A 17,967-nucleotide genomic window follows, 5' to 3' on the forward strand; every position below is an offset into this window, starting at 1 on the left:
CAATAGAGTTCAGATATGCTACCTACAGACATTTCATTTTCTGGCAGCATGGGTCTCTAGGACAGGGTAATAGAAGAGTGATCCCAAGCTGTGTGTGTAGGATAAGGGATAAATTCCCTGACCCTCAGGGACATCTCTGGAATTTATATCACCTTCCTATAATGTTGTAATGTTGTGTTATTGTAAATAGTTTTGTATTAGTGTTCTTGTACTGCCTGTTCCTTTTAAAACTGTATTTCATTTATTTTACACCGGTACATCGCTATATTTTGCTTTCATTAAAATAAAAACTTTCAGAATTGATAAGAGACTGTTCATGCTGTACCTCTTATACATTACATCCACAAACTTATAATTAAAAAAGGAGTTGTGGTAATTTACCATTTTGAAACGCCAAATGACAGTAACATGGTCAACAATGTTATTTGCAATATATTTATTTACAGAAATTAACAAATTATGGTATTTACACATGAACCCTTCCTGTTTGTATGGTGCCTTTGAAGCAACATGGGCCATCATTCTAAATTTGCAGTCTCCTGGAAAGCTGATCCTGTGGAAAACATGCAGTGTCGTTAGACATACACGCCATTTTATATAGTTCAACATATTGTTACTAATCTGTATAGAGCTATTTTGCCTAGACTGAGTTACAGGCAAGGTTACAATGAAGGCATGCACGTGCATCACATAACAAGACCATTGAATTTCGTCCACATCCTCCTCCACGATGCTCATGTCATGTAGGCTTTGTAAAAAATATATATAAATACTTATATCATGAAAATATACAATAGAGAATGTCATGTAGGGTTAGGGTATAGACATTATGAGCATTGATGGGTTACCTCTCAATTTCAGGGGCTTCTGCAATTGCGCCAAGATGCTCATCTGAAATGAATAAGCAGAGCGTTTCACAACATATAACAGTACATAAAATGGTAAATACCAAGATATTAAAAATATACTTTTAGTTATTATCAAACAACGATCACATAGAATCAACAATTGTTTTCATGCAGTGACTGACCTGTCTGTCCCACTAGAAATGCTGGAGTAGTTAATACTAGAGGGCTTTCCCTTCATTGGTGTTGATGTGACTGCTCTCAGTTCTCTCTCATAGCTGGACAAAAAAGAGCAATACATGTTAGAATGTCTCAGTAGTTATTATCATGAACTATCTGTCAAAATAAGCCCCGCCCCCTGAAACGTCATAAATCACGTCATAACCACGCCTCCTTTTTATGCAAATTAGCCACGTGGTTGTCGCCACGTGTTGTTTGTTATTGTTATTGTTTTGTGAGTCATGTGACAGTCATGTGACTGGTGTCAAACCCCTGGGCGGCCATATTGGATGTAAAGTCATGTGACAGTCATGTGTCTGGTGTCAAACAATGCCACGCCCCCTTGGCATCCATATTGGATGTAGTGTCATGTGACAGTCATGTGCCTGATGTCAAACCCCTGGGCGGCCATATTGGCCCCCAAACCCCCATGTGTGTTTTGTGGATAATGGGGGATCAGATAAACTTTGTAAGAGTTGTATATGTTTAGTGGTAAATGGGGCTAAATACAAAAAAAAAGAAAATGGAGTTGCCGGAACCCGGATTCGAACCAGGGATCTTTAGATTTTCAATCTAACGCTCTCCCAACTGAGCTATTTTGGCTGCAGGGCTTCAATGGTATGCAATGCATCCTACTTTGTAGGGGTGGTGTTTTGTCCGGGCATGTCTCTGAGTGTGTTGTTTGAGACCCCTTTCATGTCGGGGGTCTGCCTACTACCTACGTACACTAGTGCTGATAACATTGTAAAAGACCTGTTTATGAGTAGTGACGTCTGTATGCAGACGCCTGGTTATCTATAAACCCTTTTGTAGTGGGTGTGTTTTGCCCCGGCGTGTCTCTAGGATTGAGATTATAAAAGCTGTGGGTGATGTATAGCTATCATTGTTAGCAGTGATTTTGAACAGAACTTACCATGGCTGACATGATTGAATCGGCAAAATCAAAGAGACGGATTACACTCACCCCTGTTAGCGCTAAGCTATCGAATCCTGAAATGACTTATGCACCGCAAAGGAGGAGACCTGAAACTTTTGTTAATTTTCTGAGTAAACCTAATGATGGCGTGGAATACCAATGGTTGTTGAACGATGGGCGCATCGGAGGCTATGTTTTTGACAAGGAAGATCGCAGTGTGAAGCTATACGCATTGACATCTCCGGATTTGGCGTTTTCAGACGACATGGCGCACATTTCATTTTGTGATGCAGATTGGGTGATGTTTAGGGACTCTTGGAAGGATATTGTACAGCCTGCTATGGACAGTCGCTACACAGCATCATGGAATAGTCCAGCCTATGTCAAGTCTTACCACATGTATGCTAACTGTCCACAGGATTTCATTCGCCTGTCTAGCAGTGCATACAGAAGACCTACATATTATAATGAAAAAGATTTGAATGAATTCGCATATACACCTAAAGTGGAGTATCTTTGGAAAGACCGGCATGTTCTAAGTGATGTTTTCAAAAAGGTTGATAGATTGTTCAAATGGAGTGCTGGTTTGGAAAGATACCAGGGCGTCAAGGCATGTCTCTTCCAGACGTGCCAAGATGATCTGGAACTGGCCAACCATTGTGAAGAAGCCGCTCCGGAATCAGCGCCCCCTCGTTCATGAAGCTTAAAAAGAGGTTTTCATACGAAGGGTTCCTTTACTCTCAGAGCTGTTGTGAAGATCATACAATGTCTCTATATGTGGATGAAGTTGAAATGACTGAAGCGCATGTTTGGCCTGATGGTGTGGATCAAAGTTCAAGAAGTATGTTTTATCAAGAGGAATCAGTAATTGAACAAGAAATGATACATTATGACATGGATTACTTGTGTGAGAGATTTGCGATGCTAACTTTGACGGATGATAAAGAGGATGTTAGAGAATGCCATCTTGTGGATGATGACGCCCCTGCGGGTGTACCTCCTACCGGTAACAAAAACGACTCAAGATAAAGGAGAGGTCACACATGATTGGGTAGCGGAGAAGTCGCCGCCCTCCAGACTACACCCCTTGAATGGTTAGTGGTTGTATACGATCACACCAGCCGGATCATCGAGACGTTCAGAACTGTCGTGATGCCTTCAACAGATGTTAAGATGACTGATGCGTGTGTATACTTTCAAAATACCTGCGGTGGGGTGGGCATGATAGATTGTTCAGAAGACTTAGAGATTGGTGTGTCATTAAACCCTGTATCATCAGCAGATGGAACCGGGACTTCTAAAGCTACTGGTGAAGACCTTGTTGGTTGTTTGGCAGAGCTACCTCTTGGACTTATCAAGGCCTGTGTGTGTATTACACTGCAACACATCATCACGCAGAAGTTACAGGGGGACTGTTTTGGATGTCAAGTAAACCACCCCAGCCAGATTCAACATTCTTGCCTCTTTGAACCAGATGCGTACTACTTCCAAACAAATGTTGAGGATATAAAACATCGGCTATACAAAAGACCTCTACTGCAAAGCGTGAATCATCTATTGGGACATTACGGCTATCAGACCCATCCCCAAAAAATTTGGGGGTCTGTAGAAGCTATCGTCTACGAATTAACAGGGGAACCATACATCTGTGGGTATTTACACACTTTCAAGGAAAATCACATACAGGATTGTGATACAAACATTATTCTTGAAACTCTGACATATTGGGACAATTAACGGTAATGGGGAATTGGTGCTGTGGTTCAGGCCCACCAAAAGAGCGTGTGAAATATGAGCTAACAGCCTTACTGTGTAATGTCATAGCAGACGAATCTACATGTTATGCAACTGATATTGCTGTACCTTACCATCATTTTAAAGCCTTAAAAAATCAAATGACGCTTGCTAGATCATTGTCTGAAGAATGGTCCGATCTACTGAATATGGGATCCTCCGTTAACAAGGCGTATCATGTAACAGTGCATGACATTTTAGAGAACATGTGTATGATTCGGCAAGGGTTTTTCAAGATAGGGCATATCATAGCTCTTTGTACATATGTAACTGATGTATGTGTCATCAAACAAAGTAAGAATGAGTCTGTGGATGTCTATGAGGTTGTGAATAGCCTAGTGGAATTTCTGGTTGCTAAGGACTTTGATGTGTGTGTTAAATTTTTAAACTACCTTGATTCTCTACCCATGATGGATATGTAAGCCTGCTTGTCAAATAAAAGATTGTGAATGCACATCATGGTCTGTCATTAGTTGTATGGAGGGAGTCATGGAGGAGGTTCTAAATACAATCTACTACACACCTTCAAGTGAGGGTTCATATGGGGGTATAACTAGATTAAAAGAAGCTGCCTTTAAAAAAACAGGGGTACATCTGTCCGATAAGGATGTTGCTGAATGGTTATCAGGGGAGGATGCGTACACGCTTCATAAACCTATGCGTGTCAACTACAAAAGGAATAGGGTGATTGTGTATGGTATCAACAGGCAATTTCAAGCGGATCTGGTTGACATGTCCATATACTCCAGGGAGAATGACCATGCTAAATATATGCTGACGTGTATAGATGTCTTTAGCAAATATGCATGGGTGCGTATTTTAAAAAACAAATCAGGGATGGCGGTTGCCGCTGCTTTTGAATCAATCATAGAAGAGGGTCGTATACCCCAGAAGTTGCAAACTGACCGTGGGAAAGAATTTTTTAACCAGCATTTCCAGAGGATCGTGAATAAAAACAACATTCATCATTTCGCCACTGGGAGTGAATTAAAAGCTAGTGTCGTGGAGCGATTCAACAGAACTATTAAATCAAGAATGTGGCGTTATCTAACAGCCGCCAACTCTAAACGCTACTGTGACGTCTTACCTGATATGGTATCATCTTATAATAACAGCTACCATCGTAGTATCAAAATGAGACCTGTGGATGTGACAAAAGAAAATGAAAATGTGGTCTTTAAAAACCTGTATGGTGTAAAGACGGGAGCTGCCAAAAAATCTGTGTTCAAATACAAAATAGGAGAGCTTGTTAGAGTATCTAAGGTCAGAGGTGCATTCACAAAGGGGTATGAGGAAAACTACACACGTGAGTTTTTCACCATAGCAGAGTAGTGTTAATTTCGTCAGACGAGTTGAGAGGAAATATGTTCGTCAACGACCTTTTTTTTCATTACTAAGACGAGACGATGACGAGACGTCAGTAATGTCCTGAAACACTGACTAAGACCATCTTAAGATGCATTATTGTTGACGAAAAAAGACGAGACTAAAATGTTTTGCATGAAATAAAAACTAAGATAAAATCTCCCTTCATGTTCGTCTACAAAATGAGAAGACAGAATATCTAGCTGTTACGTTTTCAAAATATTCCGAATGAGTTCATATGCAACAGCTTTCCTTTAGGCTAGTCTACGTGATGCTGCTGCTGCAATCCTGTGGCTGCAACACAAAACTACATGGAACAAGAACACTGGAGATTTCTGCCAGAGTTAGAAAGCTAACTGCCTAAGCTTTATGCCACAATGCTACATACCCAGAAGTTGACGCTTCTCTCATACAAATTAACATCCCCCAGAATGTCCATACGAAAATGTTCAGCATGTAATGTCAACTATTCATCTAGTTAGACTGATGATGCAAAGTTTGCTAGCAAGTAAGCTAATATAGAAAGTTCGCTAGCAAGTTAGCTATGGCTAAGATGGAGAGTCTGTTTGGGGAATGTGTTGTGTTTGGGCGCATATCGCCATCTAGCGAGGCGGAGTAAAACATTAATAGTTTGGCCTACGACAGTGTTTCTCAAACTATTTCAGTTTCAGGACCACTTAACTAACCCTAGCTAAAAAAAAAAAAAAAAGATTAGACATACTTCAACAGTAGCCTATAATTAGTCTATAGGCCTACTCACTGAACCACCTTGCTTATTGTCTTTGCACTTTGCTTATTGTGTCAGAGGATTCATTCTGTATGATTTAAACTGGCATATCTTACATAGACAGTGTTGCAGAACTGTTTGGATTTAACTACAAGTTATTTGGCAAACAACTCATCTATATTATATTTTACCACGTCTGCTCGCGGACCACTTGGGATAGCTTGCGGACCACCAGTGATCCCCGGACCACACTTTGAGAAACACTGGTCTACGAATATGACAGTGGTTCAGTCAAATCTTTTACGGTCTATTGTCAAATCCCAGCCGAGCTATAACTGTAGCTCGACTTACCTGTGCATGTAAACATACTGACTGACAAAAAATCAGAATGAGTAATTATAACAGACGAGTAGCCCTGTGGACACACAATATTGTTGGAAAATTGAGATGTGTGAAACACTATTTGACTCAAATGGTAATCAGAAATAATTTGTTAGAAAAAAAAAGACTAAAATGTGTTGACTAAAACTGACTAAGACTAAGATACCTTTAGTTTTCTTTTGACTAAAACTAGACTAAAATGACGAGACTTTTAGTCGACTACAACTTGACTAACAAAAATGATATTTGAATGACTAAATATGACAAAGACTAAAAAGGACATTTCGTCACAAGACTAAGACTATGACTAAATTAAAAACAGGTGACAAAATTAACACTATAGCAGAGTGTGTACATCGAAACCCTCCTGTTTACAGGTTGAAAGACTATGATGGAGACATGTTAGAAGGTACCTTTTATGAAGAGGAGTTGCAGAAAATCCTCATAAACAGGGATAAGGCCTTCAAAGTGGAAAAGATTTTGGAAAGCAAAAGAGTAGGTAGGACGCGTATGGTATTGGTAAAATGGTTAGGTTGGCCATCAAAATTTAACTCGTGGGTCCCCGCAAAAGATGTGGTTGATGCTTAAAAAATGTCTTAAATCACAACACAACATACATATCCTTATTCACACCGGCGACATCATGGAGGACGAAGGGTTTTATGTGACTTTACCAAGCAATGCGTGCCGTGATATTTATCCTGACAATAGAATATCCAGCTACAGAACTAAACTGGCAAAAACACTAACACTAAGGGGGGCTTGGGAGGTCGCTTTAATTGAGTTCATGTACCCCAAAACATGGGTTCCATTTCACAAAAAACATTCAAAATTCACAATTACCGATAAAGCTACTAACATCCTTATTGTTGGTGAACTTCGTGAAGCTTTCTACAATAGCATTGCTGATATCATAGCAGAAATCAATAGTGTCGGGTCTCATATACAGTTTACCTATGATGAACTACTTCACAAAGTCCGTGTGACATCATCCGAAAGTGATGTTTCGCTAACATTCCGAGGGAAGCTAGCCAGGATTCTAGGTTTTGAAGATATGATTCCATTCGCGGTACCCCCCGGGAGCGTCGGTAGATACGCCCCCCACATTGCTGATTTGTATGGCGGGGAATATACATTGTTTGTCTATACAGACATTATAGACCACCAAGTTGTAGGTGACTATTATGTACCACTCCTGCGATGTGTAGAAATAACGGGGGAGACCAAAAATATAGTCACAATCGGCTACGACAAACCACACTACGCACGTGTGTCTAAATCACACATTGACGACATTACCATAGAGGTGAAAAGTGATCAAAACCACAACGTGTCATTCAAGTACGGCAAAGTGATTACAAAACTCCATTTCAGACCGGTAAAACAACTTCCAAGAATTTAATCCCTACGCGGACCCACATCGTTATGTTACATATTATCAAAACCAGGCGGGTGGCCATATTGACGTGTTCGCTGGGGGCCCTGTCATGTATGGTGGATTCGGCTTGGGATCGCTCCTAAAAGGTCTGTACAGAATGGCTATGCCTCTATTGCGTAGGGGTATTGGAATCGCTAAACCGCATTTAAAAGCGGCAGCTAAAAATATCGTCAGTGATGTGGTGAGCAACGTCATGCAAGCCCACAACAGTCAAGAGGGGTCGGGGGTGTTAGTAATGCAACGTAGACACATGAAACGACCGCCAGGTGTGAGAAGAGGAAGATACACAAAGAAAAACAATGTAAAGGCTAAGAAAAGATCAGTGTCGAAAAGGAAGGCTCAGAGTAAACACCGGGGGAGTAGACCTGCTAAAAAGAGGCGTAAATCCATATTCTAACCATGGCTCTGATACACGGCATGTCGGCGGAGTGTGTCAAATCTGAGTTGGATCTTTTTACAGTGCCTATGACTCAAACGGCTATAGAGAAAAACACCTATGTTGAGATACCTCCCATATCAGCTCTGTCAGACACAGGACCCCTGGAGTTTTTTGTCGCGGGAAATGGTCAAGACTATATTGATTTGAATAATTCGCTATTGTATACAAGGTTAAAAATCACCTTACCCAACGGGGCGGACCTACCAGCGGGGGCGCCTGTGGGTTTGATAAACTACCCTGGCGGCTCAATCTTCTCTCAGGTCGACATAACACTGGGGGATCGGCTCATATCGCAGAGCTCAAACACCTATCCATACCGCTGTATTATAGATTGTCTATTGAATTATGACCGTGAGGCCCTGGAGACCATTTTCTCTGCGGGGCTGTTTTACAAAGATACAGCAGGCCATATGGATGTCGGGGATCCTGGAGGGGCCAACGAAGGTCTCACAAAGAGAGCTGCATTTTCTGAATCGAGTAATGTTGTAGAATTGTTAGCTCCAATCCACAGCGACATATTTTTTCAAGAAAAATTGATGTTAAACGGAATTGATATCAAAATAAGACTAACTAGAGCGAAGGATGAATTCTGTTTAATGCGCAGTGATGCTGTAGCATACAAAATCAACATTCTTTCAGCAAGTCTTTTTGTGAAGAAAGTTTCTGTATCTCCGGCTGTGAGACTGGGTCATGCGCAAGCATTGCAGTCCACCACTGCTAAATACCCTATTGATAGAGTATGTCTAAAAAATTTCTCAATACCCGCTGGTACGCGGGTGGCTAATCAGGAAAACCTATTTCTGGGGGCGTTACCAAAATCCATCATATTAGCAATGGTCGATAATGATGCCCATACTGGATCATACACAAAAAATCCTTATGCGTTTAAACATTATGATCTGGAATTCCTAGCCGTTTATGTAGATGGACAACAATACCCGTCTAAGCCGCTACAGCCGAAATTTAATGAAGCGTCTGCCGTACGGGAGTTTTACCAATTGGTGTTATCCACAGGAAGACATCTGAAAAACAAAGCACTGGTCATAAATCGTCAGGATTACTTGTCCGGTTACAGTATTTTTGCTTTTAATTTAACGCCTGACGAGGAGTGTGGCCAGCATCTGTCATTAATAAAGTCAGGCAATATCCGTTTGGAAGTTCGGTTCAGACAACCGTTGCCGAATACAATAAATTTGATTGTGTATGCGGTATTTGACAGTATAATTGAGGTGTCTAATCGAAGACAGATTTTGATGGACTACTACTGAAAGATCATGAATACTGTTGAATTATCGACTATTATGGATAATATATCCAAAAATACACATTTTCTAGGGGTATTGGCTTGTGATCAACTACCTAAAACACCCGTGTATCATTTTCCAGCCTCTGTGATAATTAATACACATAATTCAGACCAACCTGGTGAACACTGGTTAGCTACGTACATAACTGAAGAAGGTGATGTGTGTTTCTTCGACAGCTTCGGGAACCGTCCAGACAGTGATATATTTCCTCCAAGCATATACACATTTCTGAAAAACATGGGTAAACGTCTGCTATATTCAAACCAGCAGGTGCAAGACTTTACGTCTATCACATGTGGTCAACATTGTGTTTTCTTTCTGTATCATATGTTGAGAGGGTTAGGCTATGAAGGTGTGATGCTTAAATATTCTGAAAATTTAAATAGAAATGATAATATGGTGTCATTAATTGTGAAAAAATTACAAGGTTGTAAATGCATGTGTAATATATTCACATGTGTGCAGCATGCACAGATCAATGATAAGTATCTAAAAAAGTGTTGAAAAGGCTTCATAATAAATAAACATGTCAAATGACATTTCAGAGTTGGGTGTTTTTATTGAAAAACAAAAGGATAGAAATACACACATTATAAGTCATACATGTATCAAAAGTCATACAACCTTATAAAACATTATAAACATAAGAAAAACAAAGCAGAAAAATTACAATTTACAAAATATTACAACATCTGTGAACATTAGACATAAGCAATGCATAGTAATCATTACAAGATTTTCTAAAATTCAAGCCATGCTGTTGCATCTAATTGAGGTGTTGAAAAACCAGGGGATTCTGATACCGCTCTAACTGGTGTATGAGTAGGTGTACTATTTCTTTTCAGTGCTGTGATTGAATCTTTAACTAGTCTATTTGGTATTGTAGAAAGAGGGATGTTTAGCATAGCAATAGCCCTCAGAAATTCATGCCATCCTTGAGGTCGCCTGCGATGGCTCACAGCTTGTGGCCCGGTGATACTTTTTACCAGATCAAACACATGCGTACCTGGAATGGTTGTGCCGTTAAAAACAAAAGACCCAGAATCGTCCCACGATGCTATGCCTTGAGAGTTGTACATCTTTGCTAATATATACTCGGCATTCCTTTTGCTTCTCAGGGGTACATTTTTTAAAACCTCAGAGGCTACCTGATTGTTCTCAAAAGTGGGGGGCGTAGCCTGTACTGCTAAACTCTGTGACACATCATCGGATGATGACTGCAGTGGTAAACTCAGTGTCAGTGTGTTCGTCTCAAGGTCCCCCTGTTTAACCAGGGCCAAATATCTCTGTAATAATGACGTATAATGCAGGGCCTTCTCATGAGGGGTCAGGTGTGTTTTACTCAAAACATTTTTCATAGCTACTTCCAACTCGTTTTCAACAGACTGGCGCAGTGGGGTAGTTACGACATCATTTTTTAAACGGTCCAATTGTCTTTGTGGTACCAGATACATTTTCTCAGCGTACTCCATTACTTCTAACTCTGTCTTGATGTAAACAGACTGGTTATGAACGGCAGAGCAACACTCAAGAGGGGCAGGAGAAATCCACCTTTCTGGTTAATAGTGCGTCTCTTTGTGCGTAGGCCAATTTTCTTGTCAGCCAGTAACTTTATCAAAATCTTATTTTTACGTAGTTTTTTATATTGTATAGCTGTTAAGGGTATAGTACCACGAAGAATATTCAGTGTCACCTCGCAGAGAGCTAAGATTAACTCATCTGACGCAGAATGTAAAATGACACGTCTCTGGGGCGGTTTAGCTTTAAGTAAACGCCTCAAAAGAGGCAAATTTCTACCGATTCTCTCAGACATATCGGTGTCTCAGTTTGTTTTCTTCGGCACATAGACAGCCTGATGCTCCAAAAGCAAATCTGTTCTGAGGCGGTACAAATCTGGGGTTTTTGGTTTATAGTCAATCAACAAATATCCGTAGGGTTTCTCAGTGGCATTTTTAAAAGATTCAAGAAAGAATTTTGTGTTACCGGGGTACATCTGTCTCGCTAATACACTGATTTGGTTGTTATCTCTAGGGTTTTTGAAAACAATTAGATAATTAGTGTTCAAACTGATTGTTCTGCTAGATTTCCCCTGAAAGAACAGATTCTGAACCATGTAAATGGCACTAAGATTACGATGATGTACATACTGTGTGAACACCTTCTCTATTTCTGTATTATTGCTGGCATCTTTCATCACATCATCAATAATTAGCAGGTTAGTTTTTGATATGGGTAATAACTCATCATCATCTAGAGCGTTAGGTATTCCTTGAATAAATTTGACATCTCTCAGCTTTAACAATTCGTCATAAAGTGGTTGCCAACAATCATAAATATACACTATATTTTCAATTGCATCACTAATAAGGGTGTCGATATCAGGGGCCTCTTTTAAGCCAGTGTTATATTTATCCATGATAGACATATACCCCTTAGTATCCGTATGGCCTAGTTGTGTAGTCGGGTAGTAGCACCCTCTTGTTGTAAACAACCCTGAACCTCTTCTCACCAGTTTTGTTTTTTAGAATGAGATGTTTCTTGTTACGCACAATATTATCAGTTCGAGCCCGTATGTGTCGTGTACTATCTCTGTCAGTCACAAAATGATCAACAAGGCCAATGAGGGTGTCCAATCTGATCAGTTTTGAATTCTCTGCATTAAGCGTGACGCCTTTCGCCTTCATACAGGTTTTACCCCGGGCTGTGCGATAGCCATAAGTCTTCGGTCCGGCTGAACAGAATTCTGTGATGTAGTCACCATCATCCAGCTCATTTGTGAGATCCCCTAAATAGGGCCCCAGCGGCGGCTCCCAATCGCCATCCTTTGAGATATAAACCGCACTGTCAGTATCTGTGTACAAAAGGCGCTCACCCAATTTGTCCATAAGCTCGTACAATTTAAGGCGAGCATGAGCGGTGGTGAATGCACCCACAAACACATTTATGTCTGAGGTCTGTACACAACTACCCTCAGCATGACGCCATTGGACTAAGGCCACATCATCAGACACAAATGAAAAGTGTGTGACATCATATTCACAACCAAAAATGTATCGGGCAAACTGCTCGGGGTCTTTCACCATTTCGGTGGTGGGCAAATTCTCTCTCATAGAGAAGCGACCCCAGAGACTGTTGAGCAGCAACTTGTTTATTTGCCTTACGGCTGGGTTCAAACAGATCTTATCAGGATCCAGCCTAATCCCCTCCTTCTCATAATAGTCCTCAATGTAGGCCTCTTTAGCCTCATCAGTCACTGCATGGGCAGGGTATCCGCTAGCTTCCTGCTTGTATTGGAGAAATGTCTTCACATAGTCTGAAAACAATGTGTCAGATCTCTGAGAAAAATGCCAGACCTCATCAACCTTGGTAACAATGTAGCCCTTTTCAATAGCCTTCATCAGCTCAAGACTAACCCAGCACCCCGAAATGGAGCGCTCATCATCACTGTGCTCACAGGGGCTGGTCTGATTCTCTTCTACAGCACAAGTCCTGCAGAGGGGGAACATCAATTTGCCGTTGCAGCGGTATGGCAGCACGGGGTGTAGTAAGCCCCTAGGTGGAGAGACTGTAGCTTTGATCAACCCGTAATAATTTTCAAGTGGCTGAAAATCTCCCACTATGATCTGGGGGTTGTGGATGGGGTACTCACACTTGCTCTGACATGCCGGGTATAGGGATGTGAAATCAACGTAGTGAATTTTCTCACCCTCACCAGCTTTGCGGTAAAGATTGTAGGCATCTGTTCTTCCACCGTTAAGAGAATCGCGAGGATTTAAACGCTCAGGGTGTACGTATGTGGCCATGAATCTCTTAACATCAGGGTCACGCTGCTTAGCCTGGTTCCACTCACATTCCCACATCACTTCGACCCTAAACCCTTTGGTCTTGGTAAGGTATGTCACCTTATCATCAAAATGGCTCCTCACATCCCCGTAAGGGATATTTAACAGGGGGTGTATATGGTCTGGATTGTAGCGGCAATCATGGCCGTGATGAAAACAGCCATTAAATTCGAGTGCATGTTTGACACCATTTTTTTCATAATAGCCGTCGAGGTAGTACTGACCTACTTGCACCTCGCCACCTTTCAAAGCATGTTGTACAACCATATCTCTACTATCATTCACATATTCCAACCATTGGATAGAGGAGTTGGAGTATGCCTTATGTTGGTTAACATAGGCATTGTTGTGTGTGAGTGCTATTGTGTCTCGTTGCAGGAAGCGCGCCTTGTAGACAGCCATGCAGCAGGATGCTAATGTAGTCTGAGTGAATGGGTCTACACCAGTACAGCCCATGAACGTCTCGCAGTATTTCATGCACGCGTCCCTCAGTAGCACAACATCATGAACCCCGTAAGATCGTAGCTCTTTCTGAAAATCAAATACGCCTTTGGATGCTTCGCTATACCATGTGTCAAAGTCAGCTCTGTCTTTATCGGACATGGTGTCGTACCCATAGTACTCACGGTCTGGATAGGGGCCCCTATAGTAGTTGTTCACTGCTGTGTTAAATTTGTGTGGGAAGTACCCTTTCTCACCGGTGTTCAGATTTAAGGCCGCAGTTGTCTTAGCCAAACGCATGGGGATGAACGAATAGCTGTCAATGAACCGCTGTTTAAAGATCTCATCATACATGAAAATTAATCTGCATCCAGTCATGATTATTTTGGGCGTAACCCCTAGCTTGGTGAAATGCTCCAGTAAAATGATATTATCAAACCCTGATGCATTGTGGGCCATCCATGTGTAGCCCTTCCGGTTGAGTGGCGCATGTAGATGCAGCGACTCCTTGCTTCTCCTGAACGTGCAGTGTTTTTTTTGTTGTTAAAATGTGTTTTTCGGAATGTTTATCGCATGAAACTACGTCGGAACGCATGTACAGCCGACAGCAACTGTTGCAGATACGGGAGGAAAACAACAGTATCGATGTTTTGGACATAAAAACAGAGACGCTGGCTGAACTGGGAATACTTCGCCTGCCTACCACAACAACGGACCCGTCTGCTTCACCTGGCCGGCGTCACCGCAAGCGGTGTGCCAGGACAAGGAAGAGAGGCAAGCGAGCTGGCGTCGGAACCAAAATTTCACCAACATGTAAACTTCCCAACAAGAGGACAAAACACCCTGGACCTTGTTTACACCCCACAGAAAGAAGCCTACAAAGCCAAACCCCTCCCCCATATCGGGCAATCAGACCACATTAGCATCCTACTAATGCCCCGATACAGACAAAGAGCAAAAGTCACCAAACCGGTTCTGAAGGAGGTGAGAATGTGGCCGGAGGGGGCCGTCTCACAACTTCAGGACTGCTTTGAAACAACAGACTGGGATATCTTCAAAACAGCTGCCACCCACAACAACCACATTGACATTGAGGAATACACAGACACTGTGACCTCCTACATCACCAAATGCATCGATGATGTTACAGAAATAAAACACATCACCACCCGGGCCAACCAGAAGCCATGGCTGACAGGAGATGTCCACAGACTGCTGAGGGCCAGAGACAAAGCCTTCAGAGCTGGAGATGTAGCTGGCCTAAGAACAGCGAGGGCTAACCTGTCCCAGGGCATCAGGAAGGCAAAAAAGGATTACACAGACAAAATAACAACACACTTCAAAGACAGCAGAGATGCACAGAGCCTATGGCAGGGCATACAGGCCATCACTGACTACAAGCCTGCGCCACGGAGCTGTGAGAACAACACCTCTCTGCTAAATGACCTGAACAGTTTTTTCGCCCGTTTTGAAGCACAAAATGACACTCACCCACAGAAAACCCCACCTCCCCCCCACGACCAACCCCTGTACCTGTCCTCTGCCAGCGTGAAGAGGACACTAGCCACCATTAACCCACGCAAAGCAGCAGGCCCAGACAACATACCAGGACGAGTGTTGAAGGACTGTGCAGAAGAGCTGAAGGATGTTTTTACAGACATTTTCAACACCTCTCTGGAGCAAGCAGTCATCCCATCACTTTTCAAAACTGCCACCATCATACCCGTGCCAAAGAAATCATCACCATCATGCTTCAATGACTACCGTCCTGTAGCACTCACGCCCATAATCATGAAGTGCTTCGAACGGCTAGTCATGTCACACATCAAAGCCACCCTACCCCCCACCCTGGACCCCTTCCAGTTTGCATACCGAGCCAAACGATCCACGGAGGATGCAATCTGCTCTGCCCTCCATCCAGCCCTCACCCACTTAGACAATAAAGACTCATATGTGAGAATGCTGTTCATAGACTTCAGTTCAGCATTCAATACCATAATACCACAACAACTGATCAGCAAACTGGACAAGCTAGGATTCAGTACCTCCCTCTGCAACTGGCTGCTGGATTTCCTGTTGCAGAGACCACAAGCAGTACGTGTCGGGGACAACACCTCAAGCACTCTGACCCTGAGCACGGGGGCCCCTCAAGGGTGTGTGCTCAGCCCCCTGCTCTTCACACTGCTAACACATGACTGTACAACCACTCACAGCTCCAACCATCTGGTGAAGTTTGCGGACGACACAACACTGGTGGGCCTCATCACTAAGGGCGATGAGGCTCACTACAGAGAAGAAGTAGACCTGCTGGCTAAATGGTGCAAAGACAACAACCTCCTGCTAAATGTCAGCAAGACCAAGGAGATTGTTGTCAACTTTCAGAGAGGCCACAAACAACTGCCACCACTGTCCATCGACGGAGATGCTGTGGAGAGAGTGAGCAGCACAAAATTTCTGGGGGTGCACATCAGCGACGACCTCTCCTGGACCACCAACACAGCATCACTGGCGAAGAAAGCCCAGCAGCGCCTCTACTTCTTGCGCAAATTGAAGAAGGCAAGTGCCACGCCTCCTGTCATGACTACATTCTACAGAGGGACCATCGAGAGCATCGTCTCCAGCAGCATCACAGTGTGGGGCGGAAGCTGCACAGATCAGAACAGGAAGACCCTCCAGCGCACTGTTAACACAGCTAAGAGGATCATTGGAGCACCACTCCCCTCCCTGCAGGACATTTACACCACCCGCCTCACCCGCAAAGCACTAATGATTGTCAAGGATACAACCCACCCTGCACACGAACTGTTCAGCCTCCTGCCCTCTGGAAAGCGGTACAGGAGCCTCCGCTCCCGCACCACCAGACTGGCAAGTAGCTTCATCCACCAAGCAATCAGGATGCTGAACACTCTACCCACTCTCCCATCACTGACAGCCCCCCCCACCCACCAGCCAACCAGGAACCTAGGAAACTAGGATCCTGTCTACCAAACCCCCCCCCCCCCCCAACACCGCCATGTGGAACTGCACTGTGACTGCGCAGCCAAACGTGTTGCTGCTTCACATCAAGCCTGATATACTTGAATTACTGCATACTGCATATCAATGTAAATATACAGGTCACACAAGCACAAGTTTAAATTTCATGTAACTGTTAAGACTACAGAAATATACAACACAACTACCTCTATTTTTTTTTTATATATATGTCCTATATTTCTATTTTGATACATACATGTTCTATATTTCAGTCTTGCACTTTAATTTAATGTTTATTGTCTATGGCTATGTCCATAGTATGTCTATGTCTGTATTTAAAGCATGTCTATGTCTGCATGGGAAAGTAAGAAACGAAATTTCAATTCTTTGTATGACCAGTGCATGTAAAGAAATTGACAATAAAAGCCGACTTGACTTATATGTAGACCGTCTGAAGTGTCTCAACATCATAAACACGCAACTACTACCCTCGGCCTCAAAAGATCCCCCTTTGAAAGTCATGGCAGCAGCAAAATTAGCCTGGTGTTTACCATTTTCAAATCGTGTTTCTAAATCGAAAAAGATATACTTGGGCTCTGTCTCTTCCGGCTTGAAGGGTTGAATGAAACAGCTATGGTTATCACCAGGCACCAAATTGGCTTTACAGTGAGGACAACGCATGGATGAGCATCTGTGGGGGTTTTTCTTATTCATGCTAACATGATATCGTCTGTTACACTTTTTGCAGTACTTAGTGACATCACATGGGACCACCATTCTGCCTATAACCCCAGTGGGCTCAGGTTGTTTGTGTCTGGAATGGCAGTAAGCTGATTTGCAGTATCACATACAATCACGGCAGTATACTGATGGTCCTTTATTTTTGTGGCAATTCACATCGTTGCATACATCACAGTTGTATTTACACGCGTGATCACGTTTACTACTGTAGCCACGGTAGCAAAAACCACAAAAGTGTCCTTCCCCCAGGAATGTATTGGGGCGCAAAATCCGGTGGTAATGATTGTCATGGAGGTACAGATAAACAGTTTTCTTAGGGTTGGGTGTCACCCTAGTCTGATACGTCAGCAACTCATGTAGGGGGGTTCGGTAAAAGACCACAATTTTAACATCATACATGTCCTCAAACACGGCCACATCAGCAAAACCTATTTGCTGCTGAGGCGTGAACCCCGCATGCTCATGCATGTCAGCCCCCAGCTCCAATAATCTATCGGCTGTGGCATCAGGGTTCAAAAAATGAGCCAGACAAATAG

General features: G+C 42.7%; 1 protein-coding gene and 1 non-coding gene across 2 annotated transcripts; both read right to left on the reverse strand.

Moving 5' to 3' along the window:
- Positions 1-1,594: 1,594 nt before the first annotated feature.
- trnaf-gaa lies at positions 1,595-1,667 on the reverse strand. Its single transcript has one exon. It is a non-coding gene; the product is annotated as a tRNA-Phe (tRNA).
- Positions 1,668-11,863: 10,196 nt separating this feature from the next.
- Positions 11,864-17,516, reverse strand: LOC121688030. Its single transcript, XM_042067332.1, has 2 exons — positions 17,127-17,516; positions 11,864-14,186 (listed from the first exon to the last, which is right to left on the reverse strand). Exons 1-2 carry the CDS (start codon positions 17,465-17,467, stop codon positions 11,864-11,866), a joined length of 2,664 nt encoding a protein of 887 aa, XP_041923266.1. The 5' UTR covers positions 17,468-17,516.
- Positions 17,517-17,967: the final 451 nt, after the last annotated feature.

The sequence above is a fragment of the Alosa sapidissima genome, chromosome 2 (genome assembly GCF_018492685.1).
Source record: "Alosa sapidissima isolate fAloSap1 chromosome 2, fAloSap1.pri, whole genome shotgun sequence".
Classification (NCBI taxonomy): domain Eukaryota; kingdom Metazoa; phylum Chordata; class Actinopteri; order Clupeiformes; family Clupeidae; genus Alosa; species Alosa sapidissima.